General features: G+C 38.2%; 1 protein-coding gene, 1 long non-coding RNA gene and 1 pseudogene across 7 annotated transcripts in view; 2 read left to right on the top strand and 1 right to left on the bottom strand.

Moving 5' to 3' along the window:
- PKHD1 (PKHD1 ciliary IPT domain containing fibrocystin/polyductin) overlaps positions 1-26,576 on the bottom strand; it is a 471,355-nt gene that overhangs the window by 42,692 nt on the left and 402,087 nt on the right. For 5 of the 6 annotated variants that reach the window (XM_027602298.2, XM_027602301.2, XM_027602300.2 and 2 more), the window contains one exon: positions 5,283-6,297. In XM_027602298.2, coding sequence (XP_027458099.2) covers positions 5,283-6,297 — 1,015 coding nt within the window. Of the gene's footprint in view, positions 1-5,282; positions 6,298-24,724; positions 24,846-26,576 lie in introns of those variants that run through there. The other variant, XM_027602303.2, reaches the window with a different exon arrangement.
- LOC113926912 lies at positions 2,605-2,892 on the top strand (annotated as a pseudogene).
- On the top strand, positions 14,750-19,888 carry LOC113926913. Its single transcript, XR_003521447.1, has 4 exons — positions 14,750-14,795; positions 15,449-15,585; positions 18,857-18,968; positions 19,770-19,888. It is a non-coding gene; the product is annotated as an uncharacterized LOC113926913 (long non-coding RNA).

Here is a 26,576-nt window from a genome sequence, read left to right as displayed (position 1 = left end):
AGTCTCACCAATGGTCTCAGCTAGCTCTCCTCTCTATTCCAAGTCGGCTTGTAAGGTGCTATTTACACAGAGTAAGGGAACTTAAAAAGATATTAAGGTGATGGGCTCAAGAACACACAGACACTCCTACAGTGTCTTTCTCACCCTGACTAGAACCGTTTTCAGGAGCCAAGGATCCTGGCAATGTCATTAACAGAGAACTTTATTTGAGATAGCGTATTAGATTTTTATTGCTGTGTAACAAATTACCACAAACTTAGTGGCTTAAAATAATACAAATTTATTATCTTTGGGTTGTGGGTTAAGAGTCAGACAGGCTTGGCTGGGTTTAGTGCTGAAGGCTCTCAGGAAGAATCCACTTCTAAACTTATAAATTTGTGGAATTTATTTCTTTGTGGCTATAGAATGGAGGTCCATGTTTCCTCACTGGCTGTCAGCCAAGGTCCATTCTCGATTTATTCCACCTGCTTTTTTTCCAGGTGGTCCCTTCCATCTTAAAAACAGTGGGCCCTTCAAGTCCATCTCACACCTTGAGTCTCTTAGTCTTCCTCTTCTGCCAGAGCAGGAGAAAGCTCTCTCCTTTTAAGGGCTCACGTTATTATCTGGGCCCACCTTGATAATCTTGGATATTCTATCTTTGGGTCAACGGTGCCACCTAACATCCTGTAGTTAATGAAATGCTGTCTGACCATATTCAGAGATTCCTGGGAATAGGGCAGCACATCTTTGGGAGGCCATTTTAGAAATTTTGCCAACCACAAATAGCTTTGGCATTTCAATATTTAAACATCCATAAAAGATACAGATATATTTAATTTTGCTGTATGACAAAGAATATTATTTAAAGGCATTTAAAAAAATTTGTTTGTAATGAAGCAGGGGGAAGGGGAGAGAAGAGGAGAAAGGAAGGGAAATATTTAAGAGAGCAAAAATCAAGTTCCTACTGAAAGAAAGGTAAGCAATATAAAATGTGTCCTGCCAGGATTCCAGACAAAAGACAGAATATAGAAATAAGACTCCTGTGGAGAATGCCCAGTTTAAAAAGGGCAGATTGAACTTATGTTTATCTCTGTGTCCCCTACTCCACTGAAATTACTTAAAAGAATAAAAATAAATAAAAATGGTGTAAACCACTTGGCATAAATGGGGTGAACTAACAAAGACAAAGAAGGCAGGAGGGGAAAGCAGTATTGACAACAGAAGTCAATGAAGTTTTGGAAGATGGAAAACAGGTTCATGGAATTGACTTAGCCTAGCAGACAGAATTTAAATCCAGATGTCTCTAGAAGAGGATAAAGACCAGGAGAGGCCAATTCACTGTGTATTATTTAATTAAAAAGTAAAAAGAACTCCATTTCTACTCCCCAAAAAAGAGGTTAGTAACTTTTTGAAAGCTGGTAGTACTCTCCTTAAAAAGTAAATGCACAATGAACCATGGAACACTACATCAAAAACTAATGATGTAATATATGGTGATTAACATAACAATAAAAAATTATTAAAGAAAAAAAACAAAACCAAAAAAAAAAGTAAATGCCCAATATGGCCTCAGTTTGTTGAAATGTATGCAAACCCATTAAATTAACAATCACGAGCCTCTCAAGAACATCGTTGGTGTTTTTCACTGAAAGGCCAGCATCCCTGGGCTGATTCTGCTGTGTCAAGGTCAGTTCATTAGCTTGTCAATGGCTCTCCAGTAAGTTCAATGGAAGTCCCAACTGACACTGATCAAAGTTGAAAGAAACAGGGCTGGCCAGAGGCCTGCACAAGGTTCCAGGGTTGTTTAGCATATTGTGCAATTCTTTGGGCCATGGGACACCTTGCTAATTTTCATTCAATCCCTTAGGACAAGGCATTTCTCATTATGCAGAGATTTATTCAGATATTCTTAAGAAGCAGCTATTCCTTATCTTCAGAAGATTTGCTTTTTGCCTTATGTTTGAAATCCCTCTTAAAATACTAGAGGGACAGAGAGAGATGAGGGAATAGAACACATCCCAACAGAAAAATCGATGCTATAATATACATGTTCGGCAGCTTCTTATTAAATCAGAAATATCTGAGTCAAAAGTGAAAACATGATGGCTATGATGGATGGTGGGCCATAAAGATGATCTCTTCTCTGAAACTGTCTCACCTCTTCGTAATGGAATGATATCCCCCACAGATATGTGTGTGTACCTAACTGGTACACACCTAACTGGCACCACCTAAACTGGTGCCGGATTCACTCTCTTTGCTGGGCTTCCTCTGCTATACCTCCATTGCTTCTACTCTTTGACTCTTCTCTCCTTCTAGTTAAAGGCTAAATATTCACGGAATCTCTTTTTATATGTAACACAAAATCAATTATTTGGGAATGATGACCTACTAGAAAAGCTCAGTACTGTAAAATCTAAATAAAATTTAGCAATGGATTGGCCCTCTTTCTCTCTAGTCGGCCATACTTATAATATATTTATAAGAACTCAGTGGGATCTAAATGAAATTGGGCTAAAGGGAAAAGATATTTAAATATAAGCTAAGCTGGGCTTGTGTGCTCGTTCGGTGCGGACCTGGTACCTCTTTTGTGAAGCGGCAGCTGAGGACGCTCCGGCGCTCGCTATGGCCGACGAAAAGCCCAAGGAAGGAGTCAAGACTGAGAACAACGATCATATTAATTTGAAGGTGGTGGGGCAGGATGGTTCTGTGGTGCAGTTTAAGATTAAGAGGCATACACCACTTAGTAAACTAATGAAAGCCTATTGTGAACAACAGGGTTTGTCAATGAGGCAGATCAGATTCCGATTTGATAGGCAGCCAATCAATGAAACAGACACACCTGCATAGTTGGAAATGGAGGATGAAGATACAGTTGATGTGTTCCAGCAGCAGACAGGAGGTGCCTACTAAAAAGGGAACCTGCTACTTTACTCCAGAACTCCAGAACCAAGAAGACATTCTCAATTAGAAAGCCGCAATTTGGTTCCACCACATCCTGACGACTACTACAGTATAGTTTTCTCTAACCTTTCATTTTCCCCTTCCCCATTCCTTCATTGTACATAAAGTAACTGTGTATGTGCACAAGCATATTGCATTTTTTTTAACTAAATGGCCAATGGTATGTTTTGATCGACATCAAATGGAGATGGGATGGGGGAAAATACTGCTTCTGTGAAAATACCCCCTCTCTCCATTAGTGGCATGCTCAGTCAGCTCTTATCTTTATATTCCAGTAAGTTATTTTGCGCTCACTGTTTAACAAAAAAAGAACAACATAAAAATCCTTGCATACCTTGTTCAATTGGAGAATTTTAATGTTTTTCATTTATCATTGTAAAACCAAGGACAATTTTATAACTTTTTTGTACGTAGCTGTTACATGTAGGGCAATCTGTCTTTAAGTAGGGATAAATTACTCTAAAAGAAATGAATCCTAGATAGTTTTCCCTTCAAGTCAAGCGTCTTGTTGTTTAAATAAACTTCTTGTTTAAAAAAATAATAAATAAATAAATAAATAAATAAATAAATAAATAAATATAAGCTAAGCTGCAATGGCATCATTTTTTTCAGGTTCTTGATTCTTATATTACCATGCATTAGAGCATAATGACATAACATGGTGTGGTTTGCTGGCTGGTAAAAATATCCAAGATTTAAAAGATTCTGAGCAATCGTGTCACTAAGAGTTCTTTTTAATTATAAAATAACAATTCCGAAAGCCCTTCAAATCAACAAGATTGGGGGGAGAAAAAAAACTGCTTGAGTTTTCTTTTCGTATCTCCCATACATATTAATGTACTGTTAGGAAAAGGAACACCTATCTACATTGTAATTCAAAAACACTAGCTAAGTTTTCATTTGGATATATTGCTCTGTGTTTAAAAACGCAATCAATGTATTAGTTAAATATGCCTAACAATGTGAAGGTGTCTCTTTTTGTTTTTACTCTTATTTTATAGCAAATCCCATATCCATTGAAGATGGTACATGGATGTAACTAATATCCATTAAATATCCATTATTTGGTAGTACTACCACAAATAAAATGAGAAAGCAGTAACATCAGAATAATCTGAAAGAATATAAATGTCCAAATATAAATGTCCTAAAATCTCATTGAATAATATATCTCAGAATCTAAATAATTTTACCAATTTCAGGGACCCAGTATCAACTGAAAGTGTGCATGGGTTTGAGCTTATTTTCCAGTAGTGGTGATAAGTTTATAAGGAATATCTATGTTGCCCACCTTTAGCCCTCTATAACCAGCAGTGTTCATTTGTGAGATGGTTGGTTTTATATATGTTTCTTAAACATTGTAACAAGTTCATCTTGTCTCTCAGTCTGGGCTATCATTTTTGGTTCTTTTGCATCTGCTAAAAATTGGAGCTTGGGACTTACAGTCTGGACCTTAAGAGAGATAACCTTAGATGAACTTGGGCTGGTCAATTGGCTAACACAATCTATAAAATTGAGAGGAATTTACACTTGCCTTCCCTATTGTGTACTTCTCAGGCTTCTCCGTTTACTAAGCTCAGAAAAACATTCAGGTAAATTTAATTCTGAAATGTCTATTGAACAGAAATCTGGTGAAGGACTCCAAAATAAAAAATAAGCATTTACAGTCAGAATAACATAGCACAAAAGATGTTACAGATCTTACACAGGTCTGTGCCATAAACATAGTTGGCAACAGGGACACTCCTGCCTCATACAATTTGACAAAGGCAACTTCTTCAGGGCGTTATAATCCTAAGCTAAATAAAACCCAATCAGAGTCATTGCATTACCCTAGTAAATTCCTAGTCATCCCTCCAAAATTTTCTTAAACATAAGTCCCTTCCCCAGGTAAGAAGAATTATTCTCATCCTCCTCAGTACTCATTCTTTAGCTTGTGGCTCATTGGAATTGTGATATGTAGTGTTTCTGTCCCTTAAGGCAAAGATCATATCTGTTTCACCTTAGCAAAACCTACTACTTAAATTTATTACATGAATAAAAGAATGAACAAACGAACTGAAAACAAACTGTTTTGAAAAAATTTCTTCCTATATGCTTTTCACTTTAAGGTACCAAAATATAACATCTTCAACCATCCAAGATATAGAATAGTCATGAAAAATATAGATTTAATTAAAAAAAATTTTAATTAATAATTTAAGTCTGTAAGTGACTAAGTTTTTATTCTTATCTTAAGAAACAGACAGGTTATGTGATTCAATGGAAGTCAACTGCCATTTGCAATATGCACCCAAGAAATCAGCCCTTGTTTAGATGTTATTATAATTAGTACTTACCCATAGCCAGTGACTCCCTTTGACTGAGTTACCAGTAAGGCCCCAATAGTCATATTCAGAACATTCTCTAGTACTCCAGTCTGTTGAGCAGTGATAATCTGGTGAGTCAAATTCTGTAATTTGTTACTTGATAAATATGAAATCAGTCCAGTGCTCCTTATTGTTGGTGGATCACCAATTTCAATGACTATCACTTTTGAGATAGTTTCCATAGTGGTTGGTGGTGGGACCGTATATGAGCTCATTTCCATCATGAGAGGTCTACGTTGACCAAATTTGTAATGACTGGCACAAGTCACAGTTGGGCAATTGAGCTTTCTCTTTGCTTTATTATCAGCAATGGCCTTTAGGGTTGCTTCATTGCCAGGCATCTCATGAATAAGTCTGATTTGGTCTTGGCTAACCAGCAAGAAGTCAGTTAGTTTTTCAAGGATGATGATTTCCCAGCCTTTTTCTAGGACTGAAAACATCACAGTGAGGGCCAAATGAATGGAGACCCCTGAGCGTATTTCAATGGGCTCCTGTCCTTGTAGGACAACATACAAGAGGTTATCCAAGATGCTGAAATAGTTAGAACCAATAGATTCATCTAGCAATGAGGAAGCCGATTGAACCAGAATGGGTGGAATGAAACTTTCCCCTATGAAAACATGGGGGCTCTGAAGTTCATGGTAGAATATAGCCAAAAGAAGCTTAGAGGTACTTTTGTTCCCCAATAGAAAAAAACGCAACACTTGCGGAGGCTGATCCACAAAGCAGATCTTGGTGATTTCTCTGGTGGGTAAAATGGAATAGAAAGTAGATATAGGCGTTGAAGTAGAACAGGGAGTGTTGGCATTTACACTACTAAACGTGTCAACAAAACCACGAGTAACAGATACAACTGGATATAACTTCCTCATTGCCCAAGCGGCATCAGCATTGTCAAGAATTAAGATTGCTTGGTCAGTCTGTTTGCAGATGTAGCCTTGTATCAGGGCTCGGTATATGCATTTCTGTTCTTCCCTAAATGTACCTATAAAATAAAAGAAAGTAAGTGATATGTAAACCACAATCTCTCAAAGATGATTTGCAATCCATCATTCTTATTATCATCTGTAACCTTATGAAACATTTGTTGAACTTTTAAGGGTGCTAGATACTCAGTATGCAAAGAAGTCTGGGTAAAATGTGAAAGGACACATATATTAAATAATAGCTATTAATAACATAAATGTACCTGTTACATAATATGTATTATTTAAAAGTAATAATGGACATTAGCTAAGTGAAAAAAGATTTAAATAAGTCAAATAATTAAGGAAAAGGGATAATCACTAAGGCCTCCGTAATGGAAAAAGGACAGGGGAGAAGGAGGTAACAATATTCCAGTCAATGAAAAAGGAGGTAGATTGAGGGGGCTGGAACAGAGAATTTATGGAGGTGTATTAAAATTGAAGAGGTATACTGTGAAAGGATGTGAAAGAGTTTGGATGTCAGACTATATAATTTTCTCATTCTCTCTTTTCTCTAAACATGGAGAGTAAAAACAAAATACAAGAAGAAGAAAAGAAGAAAATAGTAATTTGGGGAGTATTGCCATTAAACAGAGCCCAAGTTGAGGATGACTGGGGCTAATCAAGAATTTAGAGAAACAGCATTACCCATTATTCCTACTATTCCTAATCTTCCTGTCTATGAACAGTAAGTAGTTCTTGTTCTGAATCCACAGGGATATTTTAACTTCCAACAAACAGAATCCCATTGATTTAAAATTGATATTTGCAAAATTATCTTGTACTGTTTTCAAGATATTTTAATTTGCCTTTAAGTGAAAGGTCATCAAATCGCCTCTGGATTGGAACCAAAAAATGAAATCACTACATTTGGGCATGATCTAGCCTTTTCCTATATCCTTCCTTCCATATGATATGCTTAGAAATCTGTGCCAACACCATCTACAACATCAATAAATCTAATTACCAAAATCTTGCTTTGGGAGTGGATACATGGTTTACTTGTGCCTCAACAATAATAAGAACAATAGTCAAAATTATGAGGAAAATTATGAAATATTTCAAGGTGAATAATAATGGAATTCGAGCATGTCAAAATTTGTCAGATGCAGTGAAAAGTGTTTTGAAACAAAGTTATAAGGTTAAGTGCTTATATTACAAAAGAATTGTCTAAAAGTAGTAATTTAAGGTTCTGCCTTACAAATTTAGAAAACAAACAAAGCAAATCCAGAGTAAATAGAAGAAAGGAAATAATAAATATAACAGCAGAAATCCATGAAATAGAAAAGAGATAAACAAAGAAACAAAAATAGAGAAAGTGAACAAAGCTAAAATATGATTCTTGGAAAATATCAATAAATTGTTTAACCCCTTCACTAGACTGATCAAGATAAAAAGAGAGCACAAATCATCAGTTTCAGGGATAAGAGGATTATATTACAGATCCTACAGACAAAAGTTAAGAGACTACTACAAACAACCTCATGCTAACAAATTCAATAACTTAGATGAAATAGACAAATAGAAAACGGACATAGGATAAAACAGAAAATTCAAATTGTTCTAACTCTCTTAAAGAGATAGAATCACTAAATTGAATACTAAGTTATTAATTTAAATAGATATTTAATTATCAAACATAAAATAAGGGTTATTTTTATATAATATGTTTTCTCTCTATGGTCATATAATATGGAAACACTAATGTTAAATCAAGAATTGTTTTCAAAAGCATGGAACCAGTATGAAGGGAATTAATTCCATGATCTTAACGGACATGTGCTCTGAGATTCTGACACAAGCCTCTACTACAGATATATCCTTTTGAAATGAGACAGTTAGGTGGCCTTTACTCGTAAAAAACCCTGACTCACACTACTTCCCTTTTTCTAAACTTTACCTCTCACTCACCTTCTTTTAACACATTTTTTCCCCCAGCCATGTTGATGTCATGTTGATTAATTGTTCACATTCCATCCAGTTTTATAGATTTCTGATTTTGTTTCTCCTGCTTCTGATTCAGGAGATACAATGTCTTTTAAAGTGATCTGTAGGGGCACATGGGTGGCTCAGTTGTTAAGCATCTGCCTTCAGTTCAGGTCATGATCCCAGGGTCCTGGGATGGAGCCCCACATCCGGCTCCCCGCTCCATGGGAAGCCTGCTTCCCCCTCTCCCGCTCCCCCTGCTTGTATTCCCTCTCTCGCTGTGTCTCTCTCAAATAAATAAAATCTTTAAAAAAATAAATAAATAAAAAATAAAGTGATCTCTATAGACTGCTAAATTTTTGGAACTGTCCCTAAATAAAATAAGCACTCTCTTAGTTGATATGATTTTCAATCACTCTGCTATTAACTATATGTAGTTTGATAAATTACGTAGAATTTGTAGGTATTGGTGCCCTTAAGGGGTTATTTTTTAAGGCCAGGGACCATATCTTCTATTTAAACTACCACACAGTTTAACACCCTACCTCAAACACAGTAGATACTTCTTAGTATGTATTAGTTGATTGATGTGTAATGTCCTTTTCAAAACTCTTATTTTTTAAAATAATTTTTGAAAGATTTTATTTATTTATTTGACAAAGAGAGAGTGAGCACAAGCAGGGGGAGCTGCAGAGAGAGAGGGAGAAGCAGGCTCCCCGACATGGGGCTCGATCCCAGGACCCTGGAATCATGACCTGAGCTGAAGGCAGATGCTTAACTGACTGAACCACCCAGGCACCCCTAAAATAATTTTTATGTATTCTTGCCAAGTATCTAGTTATAAGATTATTGTTCTATAGCTTGAATACATTTTAAATCAACTTCTGCGCAGAATATACTACAAAAAGTTATTATGAGATTTGCCCCCTGAATTGACTCTAATATATGATAAAGTTCAATACTTTGAGAAATCCATCTATTTTACTTTAAACCATAAGATTGAAATTATGGCTGATTATATTTATAAGAATTTTCTTATGTCCCTAAATCACATAATTGATTTGTCTGTAAAAGGATTCTGTTGTGACGAAGCATTTTTTTCTTGACTAATTCATTAAATAAATACACATGTAGAAACATGAGTTTTTATTTATTTCTATTCCTGATGGCAGGTGCCTTCCAAAGCTAAAATAACAAAAGTTGATGATTTATAATGTGATTCAAATACTCTTTTAGAGTAATATGTCACAGGAGCTATACTAGTAGAAGTCACATCTTCAAAGTAGTCCAGTATAGAGTTCTTTCCATTCATTCATTTATTCTTATATGTGACTCCCTGAAACTAGTCCACCAAGAAAGCTGGACCCCCAAGCCACTCTACCTGCAGGATCCAAAGCTCCCTATTTAGTAGTGACATTGGGTGGAGCAGAATATGACTAACAAACGACGCTGGAGGCAGGATCTTAAGAGGAAGAATAGAATGAGGGAGGAAAGAAGAGTTAGTATAAGAAAGGGTCAGAGAAAGTTTGAATGAGCAAGTTCAAGAAAGGCACAACCTATGTTAACTGCCTGTGTTGCAAAGCATATGTATACACTGGGGGGTGTCCAGGACTCAGGCCCATGACAAGCACAGGAATAAGGTGATAGAATAGAAGTCACTGTGAAATCTTCATAACCTGTCAGAATTTTATATGAGTTAGATTATGAACCCTAGAACCAGGCAAGAAGTTCAATAAGCATTTACTGAATGCCTTGTGCATGCTTAACCTGTTAACAGGAAGAAGATTTTGTTACTATGTCACCTCTCTCTTCACTGTTAGGAGTGAGTTGCCTTTTTGTTATTATTAAGCACTATGATGTGATAAAGATTAAATGCCAGACACATACGGCTACTCACATAGGCAGGAATTATTTGCTTATTTAAACTTAATTACCTTTCTTATTCAGAGTAACTAGTGCAATGCCAATGACACAGATTGTCTCTATTCCTTTTTTTTTAAAGATTTTATTTATTTATTTATTTGAGAGAGCGAGAATGAGAGAGAGAAAGAGCACATGAGAGGGGGACTTGCTCCCCCTCTCTGCTGAGCAGGGAGCCCGATGCGGGACTCGATCCAGGGACTCCAGGATCATGACCTGAGCCGAAGGCAGTCGCTTAACCGACTGAGGCACCCAGGTGCCCCGAGTCTCTATTCCTTTTTTTAAAATTTTTATTGTTATGTTAATCACCATACATTACATCATTAATTTTTGATGTAGTGTTCCATGATTCATTGTTTGTGCATAACACCCAGTGCTCCATGCAGAACGTGCCCTCTTTAATACCCATCACCAGGCTAACCCATTCTCCCACCCCCCTCCCCTCTAGAACCCTCAGTTTGTTTCTCAGAGTCCATCGTCTCTCATGGTTCATCTCCCCCTCCGATTTCCCCCCCTTCATTCTTCCCCTCCTGCTATTTTCTTTTTTTTTTTCTTAACATATATTGCATTATTTGTTTCAGAGGTACAGATCTGTGATTCAACAGTCTTACACAATTCACAGCGCTCACCACAGCACATACCCTCCCCAATGTCTATCACCCAGCCACCCCATCCCTCCCACCTCCCCACCACTCCAGCAACCTTCAGTTTGTTTCCTGAGATTAAGAATTCCTTGTCTCTGGGTGCCTGGGTGGCTCAGTTGGTTAGGTGACTGCCTTTGGCTCAGGTCATGATCCCGGAGTCCCGGGATCGAGTCCCACATCAGGCTCCCTGCTCAGCAAGGTGCCTGCTTCTCCCTCTGACCCTCCCCCCTCTCATGCACTCTCTCTCTCTCATTCTCGCTCTCTCAAATAAATAAATAAATCTTTAAAAAAAAAGAATTCCTTGTCTCTATTCCTAATGAATTCCTTAATTGTGTTTTGAAGCTCTGTGTGTGAACATTTTACTATAAAAGGAACACATGCTTTCTGATGTCTGAGACATTTGGTTGGAGACTTAACGCTCTGACCTTCATGAAGTCAATAATTAGTATCTCCTGAGTCAAGTAAAAAAAAGTTTCATGAAACATTGGTTATTATAAAATATTACCCCCATGCCTTCCTCCCCATACCCCTATAAAATGCAAGACATACCCATTTGATCCAATGTAAGTATAAAGAATATTTAAATTACTTCTTCGTTTCAGGTCTTCTTGACAAAATATAAAACAAACAGAACGCCTTTCCTCCAAAATCATATGCCCTACAATTCTTGCTCTCCTAGGAATAGCACTGTAAAAAATATGTAATAAATAACATACTCCTTATATTTTCAGGCTGTCCCACTTATGAGTGTTTCTCTGGCCCACATGTCTCAAAAGTCAAAGCTGAAGTTTCTTTGGCAGTAGTAGGAGAATGATGATTTGGGATGTGATTTCTCCCACCTCTTTGTAAAAGAGATAAAACTGCATACAAGTAACCGACTGGGAAAAGAAATTATTTACATGGTGTATATGTCATTATAGTTAACTAGAAAGTCCTTCTTTATAAACGAAGTTAAAACACACAAAACCAAAACCAAAACCAAAATAATTCCACTAAACCAATATACAGTCATCTGATAGTACAGGCTTACGTCTAGCAAAACCTTAGAGTTTTGACAATAAGGATTCTACATAAAGGAAGTGCTCTATGGGAGCTGAAAAGTAGGTTCTTTTAAAATCAATACTTAATTTTATTGAAGTACTTTGGTCTGGCACTCAAGATGAGATTGTGCAAAGCAGCTAGAGCATAACTATGATAATTCAGAGCCTTATAACATGTACTAGGAAACAAAAGTCAAATTGTTTTGTTTAGACACTAGCTAGAATTCTGCAGATGAGAGAGAATCCATAAAAAGGGAGAGACTGGTGTTAGAGGAAGTGGATGAATAAAAGTAAACTTGAGAGGCTAAGGGAGAACAGGGTCCAGAGCTTTTAAAAATGGGTGGGATATGGTAGGTCAAAAGACTCCATGTCTCCTGGAACAGGAAGGAGAACAGAAAGTGTTTGTGCAGCTTGAGGTGAGAGGCAGACTGAAGGCAGTCATCTGCTGGGACATGCTGAGGCAAAACAAGGTCATCAATTGGAAGTTAGGGTGAGGATGTGTGTTGGGGGCTGGTTTGCAGGGAGAGAGCATGGGTGGAAAGTTTACAGATTGAGAAAATGATGGGAAACTCTCATTTTGCAAGGGGAGTGAACCGAGTCGTTCTGGATTTTAGTGCTTATACGATGTTGGGGAACCATTCTGTAAAAGTAAATACAAAACTATGAATTCAAAATGAGTATTAGACAAAAATGAGAAAAAAAAGTCACAACACAGTTATAAATGTAAACCTCATAAATACCATAAACATGATAAAATCTAAGGGAAATTAATATTAACTTTTTCCTATTTTTTGTTGCACACTTTTGTGTTGCTTTTTTATATGACAACCATGTTGTAATATTTTCTTCAGGGGGATAGAAAGGTAATTCAGTCTTGCCTTTAACCTGGGTGACTGACATTAATTTTCTATCACCGGTAGTTTAGAAAAGTTCCTTTTAGCTTCACAACTCATGATTGGTATCGTATAAATCTTCAGAACTATCAAATGTGGGAACTTTCTTTAAAAGTTTTCCTCATGTATGAGGTGTAATATTTGAATAACTTTTTATAGAGTAACTTCTGTGGCAAAGTCAACTCAAAAACCTACTTCTCCACCTCTCACTTTCTTCTCATGCCTTAGGATATATTCATAACACATGCGACCCAGGGTCTGGCTCCTGTGTGTCACAGCATGGGTAAAGTGACATAAATGGCCAGTAGGAAATTTATATAGAAGTGATTTTTAACCACAGAAGCCACACCCTCTTAAACCCATACCAAATGCGTGTCTAGTTCAACTCCCCCTTAGCTAGATCTTTAAAATGCTGTGTCCACTGTTACCCACGCCCACAGTGCTTATGATGAAGGAAAATTTAGAGCAAGAAGAGAGTGTTATCTTAAATTTTGGTTAAAATGTCTCCAATTTGCAAATTTTACAAAAACATAGGGCCATGTAAACACACTGCTGGCATTCCTTCTGGAATCTTGGAAGTGGCCTGTGTAAGTGAGGACCCTGAAACCTCAACTCCATCACCTTCACAATAAATCAGCCTGGGCTGCAGAGAGCAGATGGGCAAATGCTTTGGGTATGCCTGGTAAGATGTCATGGGACGACAGGATGGCTGGGTTCACTGAAGGTTAGGTTTTTGCCTGTGACTGAGACGAAGGGGCAGAGGGTCACCGGTACTAAAGATATTTTCAAAGAACCAATTGTAATGAAGCATAGCACATCTCAGCTGCATAAGGAGGGAAATGACGCAAGGGGTGTATATATATATATATATATATATATATTTTTTTTTTTTTTAAGTATATATTTTTAAAAAGGGCACATGGCCATAGATTTAATGTCACAAGGAAAGGGCTCTTGACTGAGTTGGAAAGACATGAGTCATGGTCTTCGAGTAGGATACTTGAGTTTGTGATTTTGAAAGTTGGTGGTGATGACAATTTCAGTGCTAAGACTGTGTCAGTGAGTAATAAGGTAGAATGGAGAAAAATCATACTCGAAAAAAACTAACAATAACAACTTTTATGGAAGACTTTCTCTGTACCAGGTATTCTAGAGAAGCCTTGAAGATGAGTTGAGCAGTAAGAGGCTGAATATACACTATACAGACAATAGCCAGACCATATATGAAAATAGAACTCTGAACCACAGTCTCCAGTGACCAGCCAAGAAACCAGTCCATTATGAGCACAAGCAGTCCAGGAAAGTCACATTTCTATCCGCATCAACTAGTCCAGGATTACCAAACAATAATCCTCAAAACAATCAGCCCCAAATAGCTAGCACCTGATTAATAACTGTCAACTTCCCTAATTTCCTTCCCCATGTCCAGCTTAGGACCAAATGAAGAAAGCCACATACGTGTCTCTAATCAATCACATAGGATGTCTCATTTCTAATGAGCCCACTTCCAGCTTTCCCATAACGACAGCTTCCAATCAGGGTATACCTGAACTCTCTCCTTTTTCCACCAGAAAGCTTTCTCACTCTCTCTGCCTTTGAGCCTCTGCCAAAAGCAAGTGATGGTGGGTAACTCGCTGGCTATAGCAAACTCAGAATAAATAGCCTGTGCTTGTTCTTATTTGGGTAGTCTTTATTTCCAGAGGAGTCCAGGTTTCGGATGAATTATTTACCTGGAAAAGAGTGATGGCAGAGTTAGAATGGAGAAGGAAACCGTGAATTAGTTTCAATGGCTTTCAGGGAGTGAAAAGTAGTGCCTACTATGTCAATATAAGACACGTCAAGCAGAGAGAGCAGGGAGTGAGCCTAATGACGTCAGCCTCAGAGAAGCAGGGGCTTTTACTTAAGTGGTATGACATAGAGCATGTGAAGAACATCGAAACATGCCAAGAACCTCAAGGTTTAAGGGTGTGACAATAGATAGGCTTGAGGTAAAAGGGTTCCAGAACACTCTATGAAAATAGATAGCAGTTTGCTGATTCTAACTTAAGAGTTCCACACAGCTCCCGGAGCAAGATTTGTTGAAAGAGAGTCAAAGGTTGGGTGAGCCCATGAATGACCAGGGAAGAGATGTGTATTCTGGAGATGCAGATGGTAGACATGTGGTGGTGACTGCAGCAAGCAGGATGCTAAGCAAAATATGCTATACCCTTATACTCTCTAATGTGGTGTGGAAGTTGGACACTATCAGAGGAGTCCTGTGGATTTCACAGCTTCTCAGTGGTGGGGGTGGCCTCTGGATACTGCTTGGATTGGTCTTAGGTGGCCAGATGGTGACCATCCCATGGTTGTTGCAACTAATATAAAATAGTTGCTCAGGAGAGCTTCAGGTATAGAAATATCTGACGGCAAGTCCACAGACTAATGGAAGTGGTATCTGGAAGGGGGACGGGATGGGACAGGGACTAGAAGAGCAGAGGAAGACTTACTTTACTACAAAGATGCCCTCAAGCCATCAGACTGGTGGTCCTTCCTTCCTTCCCTATTTCTTTCCTTCCTTCTTTCTTCCCCCCTTCCTAACCTCCTTTACCTAAAACTTCCTCATGGCAAGGTTAATTATCCCTTGTTCATAGATAGAAAAACTGACTCATAATTTTGACTCACACCATTACATAGTAATAATAATAATGAGGAAAATGGGGAAGAGAAAAGCAACATGATCCAAATAACTTCACTTTGGCTTGTATTTAGATGCAAGGTCAGCTGTGACGAGTAATACTGGCTGAGAAGTACCATGATCATCAGGAGTTCTCTCTACAAAGTCTACTGAAAGCAACTCAGGGAGAGGTTTTGGGTTATTTGTCATTATTTGCCAAATCATATATTTGGTGAGAGTCCATTTGCTTTTTTATATTGCCAGTTGGCCTTTTTAGTATTTTCGCGTACGATCCCAGAAGCCTAAACACATAGCCACAAATTTAGCAAAGGCCCCAATCTAAAGATTACCAGCAAGTAACATTGATTATTCTGTTTTATAGCCAAACTTGGAGTCCTGGTGCTCATAAATAAGAAATTTTATTTTTATTTATTGTATTTTATTTATTAGCACTGACTAAGAGACAGGGTGGTGTATCAATACCTTTCCATCCACTTTCCTATGTCATCCCCAGAGTAAATCAATTCTAGTATTTTCATTTTGATGGGAGGCAAAAATCCAGCCCACGTAAGCAATGCATTAGGGTTCCAGAGCTCCTAAATAGGCGTGGTTTTTGCTTGTGCGAGAGAATGCACGCTGCTTAAGAGAGGGGTGTGCACACGGCCAACAGACATCATCGTTGATTGTCCTGGCCACAGCCGGCAGAAGCCCATGGTGACAGTCTAGTGTCCCTTCGAAATAGTGTTCCATCTTTTCTTCCTTGGGATTTCTTTCCCTCTCGCTTCTCTCAGTTGGGGAAGGTTTCATTTTGCGTAATGATTATCTTTCTCATTTGTTTCTGTCTTTTCTTTTCCGCCTTCTCCAAATGGCCTTATCTGCCAGTCACGATTTTTGTGGTCTGCAATTCTGATCACTTTTAAATGAAACCCATGCTGGCTTTGGTAATCATAATGTCATTTACAATTTACCACTAAACACGTTTATTCAGTTAGTAGCACACTGGAGAAAGAGAACTCCATATGAACTCACCGTGAAAGGCCTAATCTGATTATTTCCTCATGAAAATCCAGGCAGGGGTGCTTGTAAGAGGGGCTGAGAGGAGAAGGGGAAGAAAAAAAAAAAAAAAAAAAAAAAAAAAACAAGGTCTGGCCACAGCTGACTTTCATAATCAATGTGAAGAGATAAGTGACACAGCCTGTCAGGGCCGGCCGCCCAGTCACCCCAGGGCATTCTTCTCAAACAGGCAAGAGTGGACAGAACTTCATACATGCTGAGTGACCAGCGAGTATTGGCTTGGCATCTGCTATTGCATTCAAGATGGACAAGCACAGTGATAAAGTCCAGAAGCTCTTCTCTAAGTGGGGGAAATTAGATTAAGCAGGTTGTATTTGTATGTGCATGTGTGCACATGAACACTTGCTTTGTGTATACTTTAACGTCCTAGAATATCCTAGACACACAATATGCCCCATCCACCTTTCCCGCAACTGGAAACCACAGACCTAAAAGCCAAAAAAGGAAGTGAGTTAGGTATGTCTGGTGAAGGAGGAGAAAAAGGAGAAGGTATGTATGCGTGTGAGTGTGTGTATGTATACTCAGGTTGCTTCCAGGGTTCTAACAAATATTAACTTTGTGTCAATATTTGTCCTTCCTGTCGTGAAATGAGGATTTTCCACCTCATTTCACATTTGAAAAGAAAATATGCCAAAGGGGTCGTCTTTGCTAGGGAAAAAAAATTAAAAGAAAAGAAACAACTTCTATCCTTTATTTAGAAAAATGGGTCAGAAGGAAAGAAAAAAAAGATTTTTTAAAATAAATGTTTTGACTCAAAGGCACATAGAATCCTTCCATCTTCCCCTTTCAACAAAAGGGAAAAATTTATATGTCTAAAATTGAATGAAATACATCAACATTAATGATATTTTTCCTCGAGGTTAACATCACCATTTCCCTCAATAATTTTTTTTAGCCGTTTTGTGATAGATTTCCCAATTCATGGTACAGTAAAGTATAGGAGATTTTGACAAAAACTAAATATATAATCATTCTCTTATTTTCACAAAATGAAAAGAAATCATTTACAATTCTTTTCTGTCAAACAACATTTACACCTCATTGTTTCTAATTTAACAAATATAAATGGCCACAGATCAAATAAAGTGTAGACAGGTTGAATTTATCCCCATTTATGGATGTTGTTGTAGACCCTCAGGCTATGAAGAGTGAGACTCCAAAATCTCAAAGCTGTGTTCCTAAATACACAAAGAGAGTAACTGAAATCTTGGAAAGAAATATTAAAGAAAACATTTTGGTCATACTAGAAAGAATAGACAAAATTGTCTACTTTTTTAGAATGAAGATTTCTAGCTAAGAGGGTTTTTTTTTTGTAAATTTCCGAAATAATGATTGTGTGTTATATCTGTAAGGTAAATTGAGAATGATGGTCTTATGCATCATAGATTCAGTATGGTTGACCGAAAACACAGGCTTGCTAATTTAGAGTCTAGAATTAGAGGTCTGTAAATTCTGTTGAGTGACCACAATATGGAAGTACTAGTCATTATAAAAGAGATAAGATAGATATGCTTATACATACACTCACATACACAGATGGCATTATAAGATAATGTAATTCGGGAAATTTAAAGTTCATTAAATTGAAAAATTAATGTATTCAAAGTTCAGGACTGGGAGCTTCAAAATTAAGGTATTGCCAGCTTGGCTTTCATAATTCGTTGACCAGTGGTGCTTAGGAACATAGTCTCCTCTGGCATCATTCTTTCTGAGAAAGACAGCACTCTTAGAGCTGGTGATTGGTGTGGTGCAGTGGCTTCCAATGCACGGGAGTCATAAGGGGGTGGAAAAGAGAAGTCCCAAGTGTGGAGGGAGTGGTACCGGACTGAAGACAGTGCCCAGGAGGATGGTAGCTGCTAGATGAGACATACACACCTCTTAAGGCATACCTAACGGGCAGATTGGGCCTCAGGGGCTCTAGACTCTAGGATCTGCCACAGTTTCATGAGTAATCTCACCAAAGTCCTTGAACTCGGGTCTATTTCCAATGGGAATACATTTCCAACCTAATCTGAGAAAAATGGAACACTATGTAAAACCAACCACTCCATGAAGCAAGATGTCTGTAAAGGCCTTCTGTGAATGGTCTTTCTGTCTTTACTAAGTTCTCTTGATGAGTATTTCCAAATATTTGTTTCCTTTTTACAGAAGTGTTAACTTTGAGGGGGAAAATTATCAGGAGATGAAAGTGATAAAATGACAATGAAGATGAGGGAAGAGCATCAGATATGTATCAAATAGACCCTTCTTCTGAATCTATTTTTGTTTGTTTTTTTTAATAAACACCGATTTTTATTGATAAAGTCCATGCAAACAAATTCCAGGAGACCATTTTGTATTCTTTTACTATGTTGAAATGTCATCTAGATTTTGCTTAAAATAAGTGGCTTAGAAAATGTTTCTGTATTTTTGTTATTTTATTGTATTAGGTTTTGCCCTGCAAACACCAATGAGTATGTTCTCAATTATGACTTTTATTCTTTGACTACTACATTGAAAACAGCCAAAGCAAATGCAAGTTGAGGAAGTACAGTTTGGCAGGTAAGAGATCAGGTTTTCTAGTCAGAGAGATTTGCATTGCACTTTAGAGCTGCAAAACCATGGGCAGGTTATTTATCCTCTCTCTGACCCAGTTAACTCATTTGTAAAAAGGATTGAAAATAGCACCCAACCCACAAGCTGATAGACAGGATTAAATGAAGTGATGTATGCGCAGAGTCAGGAACAAACATGTGCTAATAAATATAAGTTCTACATTAGCCATACTCAAAAGAGGAGTATTTTTTAAGATACTTCCCACTCCCTTTTTGCCTTTTTTGGCACTACCCTCATCTCAAATTAATAACATCTGCCTTGTAGTCTGAAACAGCACCTGTAAGTGTTGCAAGCATTCATAATGAACAATGTTGAAAGAGACAAGTTACAGGTGAAGAAAATGCTACAATGGAAACATATTATCTATGATTTTAGAAAATATGTGCAAGAAAGAAATACACACTCACACACACATTTACATACATACATACACACACACATCTACAAGCAGGATGTGTATTTTTTCCACCACTTAGAAAATCAATAAAAACTTGTGAAATTCACGATGGTTTCAACCCTTTCATCTAATCTTAACTTTCCCCTTCATTCCTTTGGTAATACTCTCCACCCCACTCCCCCTTTCTTTCCACCCTCAGATTTCCTTTTTGCTAGCAAACCTTGCCTGCCATCTTTGACCACAGCGATGTTCATGGGTTAGATTAAAGGCAGGGGCAGCCAACAGCCTTCTTTACAAATACAATCTGAGCACGCTCTTTCCCCAGAATGATAAACTTATCACCTCTCCAGCCCTCAGTGTGAAGCTGCAGCAGTAATTCTGTCGGATGCCAAAACTAAAATGAATGTGACTGTGCCGTGCCCAGCTCTGAGCTGTGGCTGTAATGAGATTTGAATGGGAAGCCCCGGACACAATAAATCTGCGCCATATGTGACCATTTCCTGTGTCAGTTCCTTTCTCATAACCAGTGGAGACTTTTTTTTCCCCTCTCATGACCCCACACCATGACTCTGAAATCTTTCATGGCTGCTTATGGGCCTCAGGCTTTTTACAGCAGTTGTATAAATAAATGAATTTGACAGCAAACATCATAACAGTTAGCAGTAATGGGTGTCGCCACAAGTGTCTATACTACTCACTGGAGAAATGGCAGAGGAAACAGCTTGTTTTGTTACCTACACAAAAGTAGTTTCGTTTGACAAGTGGTGAAAGAATTAGTCAAATAAATTTGAAATCCACTAGGACTGTTTTTGCCAACTCTCCCCGCCAGTGACGTGTTCCCAGCTCCTCAATGCCCATGACTCACAAGAGATAAATTTCCCTCTTTTATTCTGAGATAAAGATCCGGGCTGGGAATACAAAACCTTTGCCTGATATTTTATATTCATCTTCTTTGCAAGGCAAGAGTGGCATGTAGGGGAACTCAGGGCAAAGAGTTTCCAAAGGCACTTGTGGCAGAAAGGCCAAGGAAGGCAATCCCGGGGGGAAAGGGGAGGTTGGTGGCAATAATGACCCACCCCACTGACGACCTGTGGAAAGCAAACTGAAGCTTATGAGGGCTCCCTTCTCTTTCACGTTGCCTTTATTCAAGAGAGGAAACTCTCTATGCCAGGCAGTTGCTGAAAGAAAGGGAGTTAGCATTTTCCCTGGATCTCCACACTCCCAGCAACATAAGAGCTGTTGTCTATGTTGGGGGAATTTGTGGTCAATTTAGATAAGCACAAAAAAGCATAGATTTTTCTCAGTTATGTGGATTGGTTGTTAATAAGTCCTTAACTTCTTCTGCTGCTCCTATTGCAATCTCAGTAACAACCCCCTTATTCCAGCTGTGAAAAAGATGTTATAGCTCAGTGGTTATTCCCATGGACTCTGGTCCAAATTGCCTAGATTCAAATCCTAGTTCTGATACTTACTTTCTGTGTGATTTTAGGCAAGTAACTTATCTTCACTGAGCCTCAGTTTCCATTTTTGCAAAGTGGGAAGAAAAATGGTATGGTATCAAGCTCATAAGGTGGCTGTAAAATTAAGTATATTCTAAAGGGCTCGAAACATAAATGATAAATGAGGACATTATGTTAAGTGAAATAAGTCAGTCTAAAAAAATAAATACTGCATGATAGTACTTAAATGAGGTGTTTACAAGACTCAAACTCATAGAAGTAGAGAATAGAATGATGCTTGCCAGAGGCTGGAGGAGAAGGGGGAAAAAAGGCTCAAAGAGTGGCTAGGACTTAATAAGTATTGTTGTTGTCATTATTGTTATTATTCCAAACAAAGAAACTTGGATAATAGTCTGTTTAAAAACACTAGAGCTCTTCTCTAGGATACCTTGATATTGGCAGCTGATCTGGGAGATAAAATTTAAAACCTGTGTGGGGAAACCATAATAGCACTTTCACTGAAGTCAACTACATTTAATGACAAGATATAGGACATTGTCCATAAAAATATCATCTGGACCTTGAAAATATTTTTTTAGCTGTAGGTTATTTTCACTCTTTTGAAAGTAGTACTCTTTGTCATGGTCAAGTAACCGTTGCCTCTGGAATCTTCTCATACTCAAAAGAAATATCACTGTTTGGGGGAATAAAAGTTGAGAGCTATTCCCAACTAACAGATCTTGGAGTCTGTCCTGCTCTCTGTTTTTATCTCTTTAAAATTTAATTATTAAAGTGGCTCACTAAAGTGTTCTGCTTGGGCGATAAAATGCAAGAAAGCACCTGAACATTTTCGAAGGTATAGATTATAATCAATGTAAGGGAGATATTTCAATTTCTAGAGTCTACTACCTACACAATAAATTCCTAATGTCTTTGTTTTAACTGGCTGACAAATCCCCTTAAGTATACATTTCTCTATATCTAGTCAACTATTTCTGTGGACAAAGTAAGAAATGTGAATAAATTGAACTGTGTAAGACTAAACGAACTCTTTAAGTTCTGCTCTTAGAGCAGTACCTAAAAATGGAAAGAAGTTTGTCAACCAAAGCTAAGGAACCATTTGACTTTATAAAACAATGACAAACCAGGAGGGGGCAAAATGGGGTTGGCTGTGATTTGGGAAGATGGGTTTTGCTAGAAAACCAAATACATAAAGTGACATCATCCTGTGGTAAAACAGGCTTAAGGGAGATGCCATGTTTAGTAAAATAAACTGAAAACCCCATCTCATCGTTCTCCCTGTGTATAGGTTACAATGTTACATCTAGGAAACATCCCCATAATTGGTCTGTGAGAAAATAACTTTGTGCCCTAGGAACTTCACTGTTGAGGAATGTCATCTGACAAAACACCTCCCTCACTGCATCCAAACCCTTTCCCAAGATCTGCTCCTAGGATGCATATCCTGATTCACCGTGGAAGCAGCAAAGTGAAGATTTCATGCAATGGATGACTCCAGCTATTCACACCCAACATGGCCACCAACGCTGAATAAACACGGAGCTGAGCAGTGTCCTTTTTGATTGCCTGGTCACTCCTACTGCCTCTTAAATAGCAAAGGAACACTGCCACCTTATAAAGTTTGTTTTGCTGAATTAAAGAGAAAACTGGGGGATCAGAGAAATTCTAAAAGAGCAGTAGCTTCATCAAGCATTGTGGAGCTATGGAAATAACTGCTCAGCTCTTTCTTCATCATTTTCTGGTTATGTGTGTGAACACCTATACAGGTTAGGCTTATCTCAGGTAGTGAAAGGCTTGTACTTCCCCATTCTCTTATGGTTGAGTAGAATCATTAGTTAGTCATCAATTATTGAGCAGAGGTAACAAGTGTCTCTTTGCGGCCATACAAGTTAATTGAGTTGGCAAAATATAGGCCATAGGCCAAATCCAGCCCACTGGCTGCTGTAAATAAAGTTTTATCGAAACACAGCCCATATTCATTTGTTTACATAGTATAAACTATTGTAAACTCCACATTTGCACTGCAATAGCAGAATTGAGTAATTGTGACGGAAACTCTATGAACTTGAAGTTGAAGTTGGAAATATTTACTGTCTGGCTCTTTATAGAAAATGTTTGCCAACCCCTGCTCTAAGAGTTCTAAGTTTGTCTCTGAGGCAGTGAGCAGCAAAGTACAAGATGGACGCTTCTCTCTCAAGCCTGGGTCCCTGCCAGAGACAGACAAGAAGAGTAAGCAAAAAACAGACCTTTGTTGTTTTAAGCTCTTGAGATTTGCAAGTTGCGCATTATGACATCCTAACCTAGCCTACTCTGACAGCTATGGCATCTTTACTATTCTCATGTGTATCTTTCTCAGCACATACATAATATATCCTGCTTTAGGGAAGAGAACCAAAAGCATAAGAGGACTTTATTTTTCTTTCTTTCTCTCTTTCATTCATTCATTCATTTATTCATTCATTCATTCTTCCTTTCTTTCCTTTTGTCCTCAGGAGACAGAATGAGGACATGAAATGTTTGAGTCCTCAGTCAACATTTAGACTGGAATTTTTCCCTTTCTAAACATAAATTTTCTTCATATAGTTTATCTCAATATTTGCTTCATCTAATACCTAAGAATCTGTCTTGTTAAAGCTCTTTGAAAATTTGTCCCACAAATCTCTACAAACCTGCCTTCCTTTCCATGTAAAGATGAAATTTCCTCAGTATATTGCGCACAGAGGTTGTTGAAGTAATTAGGGAAAAAGATTTCTGTAAGCCCAGAATTGGCACGCTGAAGTCTTTCAGAATGAGTTCTTGTGTTTGGGCTTTGGCAGTTTTAATACGGGTGAAAAAATGCATACAGCTGGCTCTACTTGCTCATTTTGCTATGTCCAGATCTCCTTTGGAGGAAAAAGAAACAGGTCCATTTTTTGGCAGAAAACAATATGGTCTCTTTCAACCTTACAGAAGGACAAGTTGACTGGACAGTCTGCCACTGATACTGCTTTCTGGAAGCAGGAAGTGATGGAGGCCATTATGAGAGCATTGTGTTCCTGGTGTCAGCCATCAAAGGGAGAGCCAAGGGGTATCTTGCCAAGATAAGTACTCTGATTTGATGGATAGGGACACTTGTTTGAAGATGGCAATTCCCATTTATTTTTCTTCTTACTCTTGATGACCTTTGACAACAGACAGACTACCACACACCTCAGTTTCCCTATCATAAGATACAAAGCAATATACATGGATATTTACCTACAGAGAGATTGCATAAAAGTTGACTGCACTAATGTCTATAACATACTGCACGGGAAAGAGAATTGAAAGGGGAGGCAGTCACCCAAGCAATCTGTTCACTGAGGGCAATAGATATGAACTAGAAGGAAGAGTGGATGGCAAACATGATCAGGTTAACCAGGTACTGTTCAATCATTTGAACAAGTGATTTGTTAGAATTTTTACAAATAAGATATTGGGCCAGGGGATCCCAGGTAAGCTACTTCCAAGTCATCTTTCAAGTTCAGTGACTCCCCTTAAACTCTGGTACAACACAATTCAGCAAGGTGAAGGGGTTTTAAAGACATCTGGAAACTCAACTTGAAGGAACAAAACATAGCTAGACTACTGAGATGCACAATGGGCACCAAACATTCAGACAAAATGGCTTATTGATAGCAAAGGCTGTATACAAACAGGAGGCGAAGTAGTGTCTGGAGCTATAAGAACAGGTACTGCAAACTATATTTATAGATGCTTAAAAAACACTATCTACAGTTTCAACATGGGAAAGAAGAACTGATTAAGCAAAATTTTAGTTCTACTCAACTATAGATAAGATTTAAAAATTATTAACAGTCGTGTACTATGGTTTATATGTAGGGATACTTCAAGATGAACTCCTCAATTTGAATGAAGTCTGGTATAGAATCAGGAAATCCATAGTCATCCTATGCATTATCTTATCCTCTTGAATCTTTGTAAATTCTGGGGGAAGGGAAGGTGAGGAGAGAAAATAGGAAATGAGTATCATTTTCTAGCCTCTTCATTGTATAGTTCTGCCATTTTAAGCACTGATTTAACACTATACTTTGAGCATTTATCATTGTCCTGATAGTGATCTAGACTCGGGAAATATGTAGTTAAAAATAAAAGGAGAGTCACAGTGCTTGCTTTCATGGAACTTATATAGAGTCAAGTTTCTAGTTAAAAAATATGCCTTCTTTTTCAGAGTGTGAACTCATGAGCAATCTGAGTACAGATGCCTGCCTTACTCATCTTGGCAAATTTGGCTCCTGTCCCAAGGTCTGTTACAGTCAGAGGGAAGAAACATCAAAATTCTGGGTGTCCTCTGTGCCAGGTACTGCCATAGGCATTCAAAGTGTCTCATTTTGCTTAGTCATCATGCCAAGCTGAGAGGTCTGTTTTTATCGCTTCCGTTTTCCAAATAAGGACACTGGCTTGCAGCTGGATGTAGAGGACCCCAAAATGGCAGAGTCAGACCAGAAGCAGCCTAGATCCCTGAGTCATCTCCAAGAGCAGAGCTGCCAGGGGAGCTACTCTGTCTTCTTTTAGGTTTAGGTGTGAGTGGGGAAAAAAAAAAACTTGTCCCTTTTTTGAAAAATTGACATTTGGGGGTTATCTGCTAACTGGGAGTTAATTACTCTGTATCATACAATATCCATGTTTTATGTGAGCAAATGAAATGAATAAGTACACAGACATAAAGAACAAACAAGGCTAAGGTCCCAGTTGGTTTAGAAGTAGTATCAAGAGGAAAGGCTGAATGCCCTGACTTTCTGACCTAGACTATACCTACCACTTGAGGAGACTCCATTTAGGGGCACCTGGGTGCTCAGTTGGTTAAGCATCTGCCTTCAGCTCAGGTCATGATCCTGGGCCCCGGGATCGAGCCCCGCATTGGGCTCCCCACTCAGCGGGGAGTCTGCTTCTCCCTCTGCCCCTCAGCCCACTTGTGCTCTCTCTCTCTCTCTCTCTCTCTCATTCTCTCTCAAATAAAAAAAATAAAAAATGGAGGCTCCATTTAGTGACAGTGTTGCTCTCTCTCGGAAGTTCACTAAGAATTGGCTACAGATGAGTTTGCCCTCTTGGTGATCTCTACTTGGTGGCCAGCTCAAAACTCACTTGGGATCCCTTAAAGACAGCTAAAAATTCAGAGTTTCACTAAGGTCTGGAATACAAGAACACAAGCAGCATACTGCACTCCAAGAAAGGCAGAAGCTATAAGCACCTGGTTTAAAATTTGAAAAAGGTTTGGCAAAAGGGCAAGAGCATACTTACAATTCCTTAGGGATAGCTCATGTGCTTCCTATTGGACCTGCTCTGTGTCAAAGGCCAATTTCCAACCAGTACAATACACTAAGTTAGTTATATGAATATTATGTTTAGAGAAATTCACATACTAGGTCAAAAGCAAAATTAGACCATATCCACCATTGGGGAGTTTATCATTCTATCAACTACAAAATTCTTTTTGCTTGGAATCAAGGCTGATTTCTCCTGAAATACAGGATTTTCCAGATAAAACTAGCCACTGGTCTTTCAAGAATGGTTTTACAGGTTAATAGGAGCTGCCTCCTGAGAAAAACTACACCCATAATGCATCTGGCCAATTCTTTGGTGCCACTCAAATTGTTAGGGGTAAGAGTGGGAGAATTCCTTCCCTGTCCTCTGAGATGATCATTTTATGCCCCAAAG

The sequence above is a fragment of the Zalophus californianus genome, chromosome 7, assembly GCF_009762305.2.
Source record: "Zalophus californianus isolate mZalCal1 chromosome 7, mZalCal1.pri.v2, whole genome shotgun sequence".
Taxonomy (NCBI): Eukaryota; Metazoa; Chordata; class Mammalia; order Carnivora; family Otariidae; genus Zalophus; species Zalophus californianus.
Note: the sequence above shows the minus strand (reverse complement) of the source record. Positions and strands in the feature narration are given on the sequence as shown.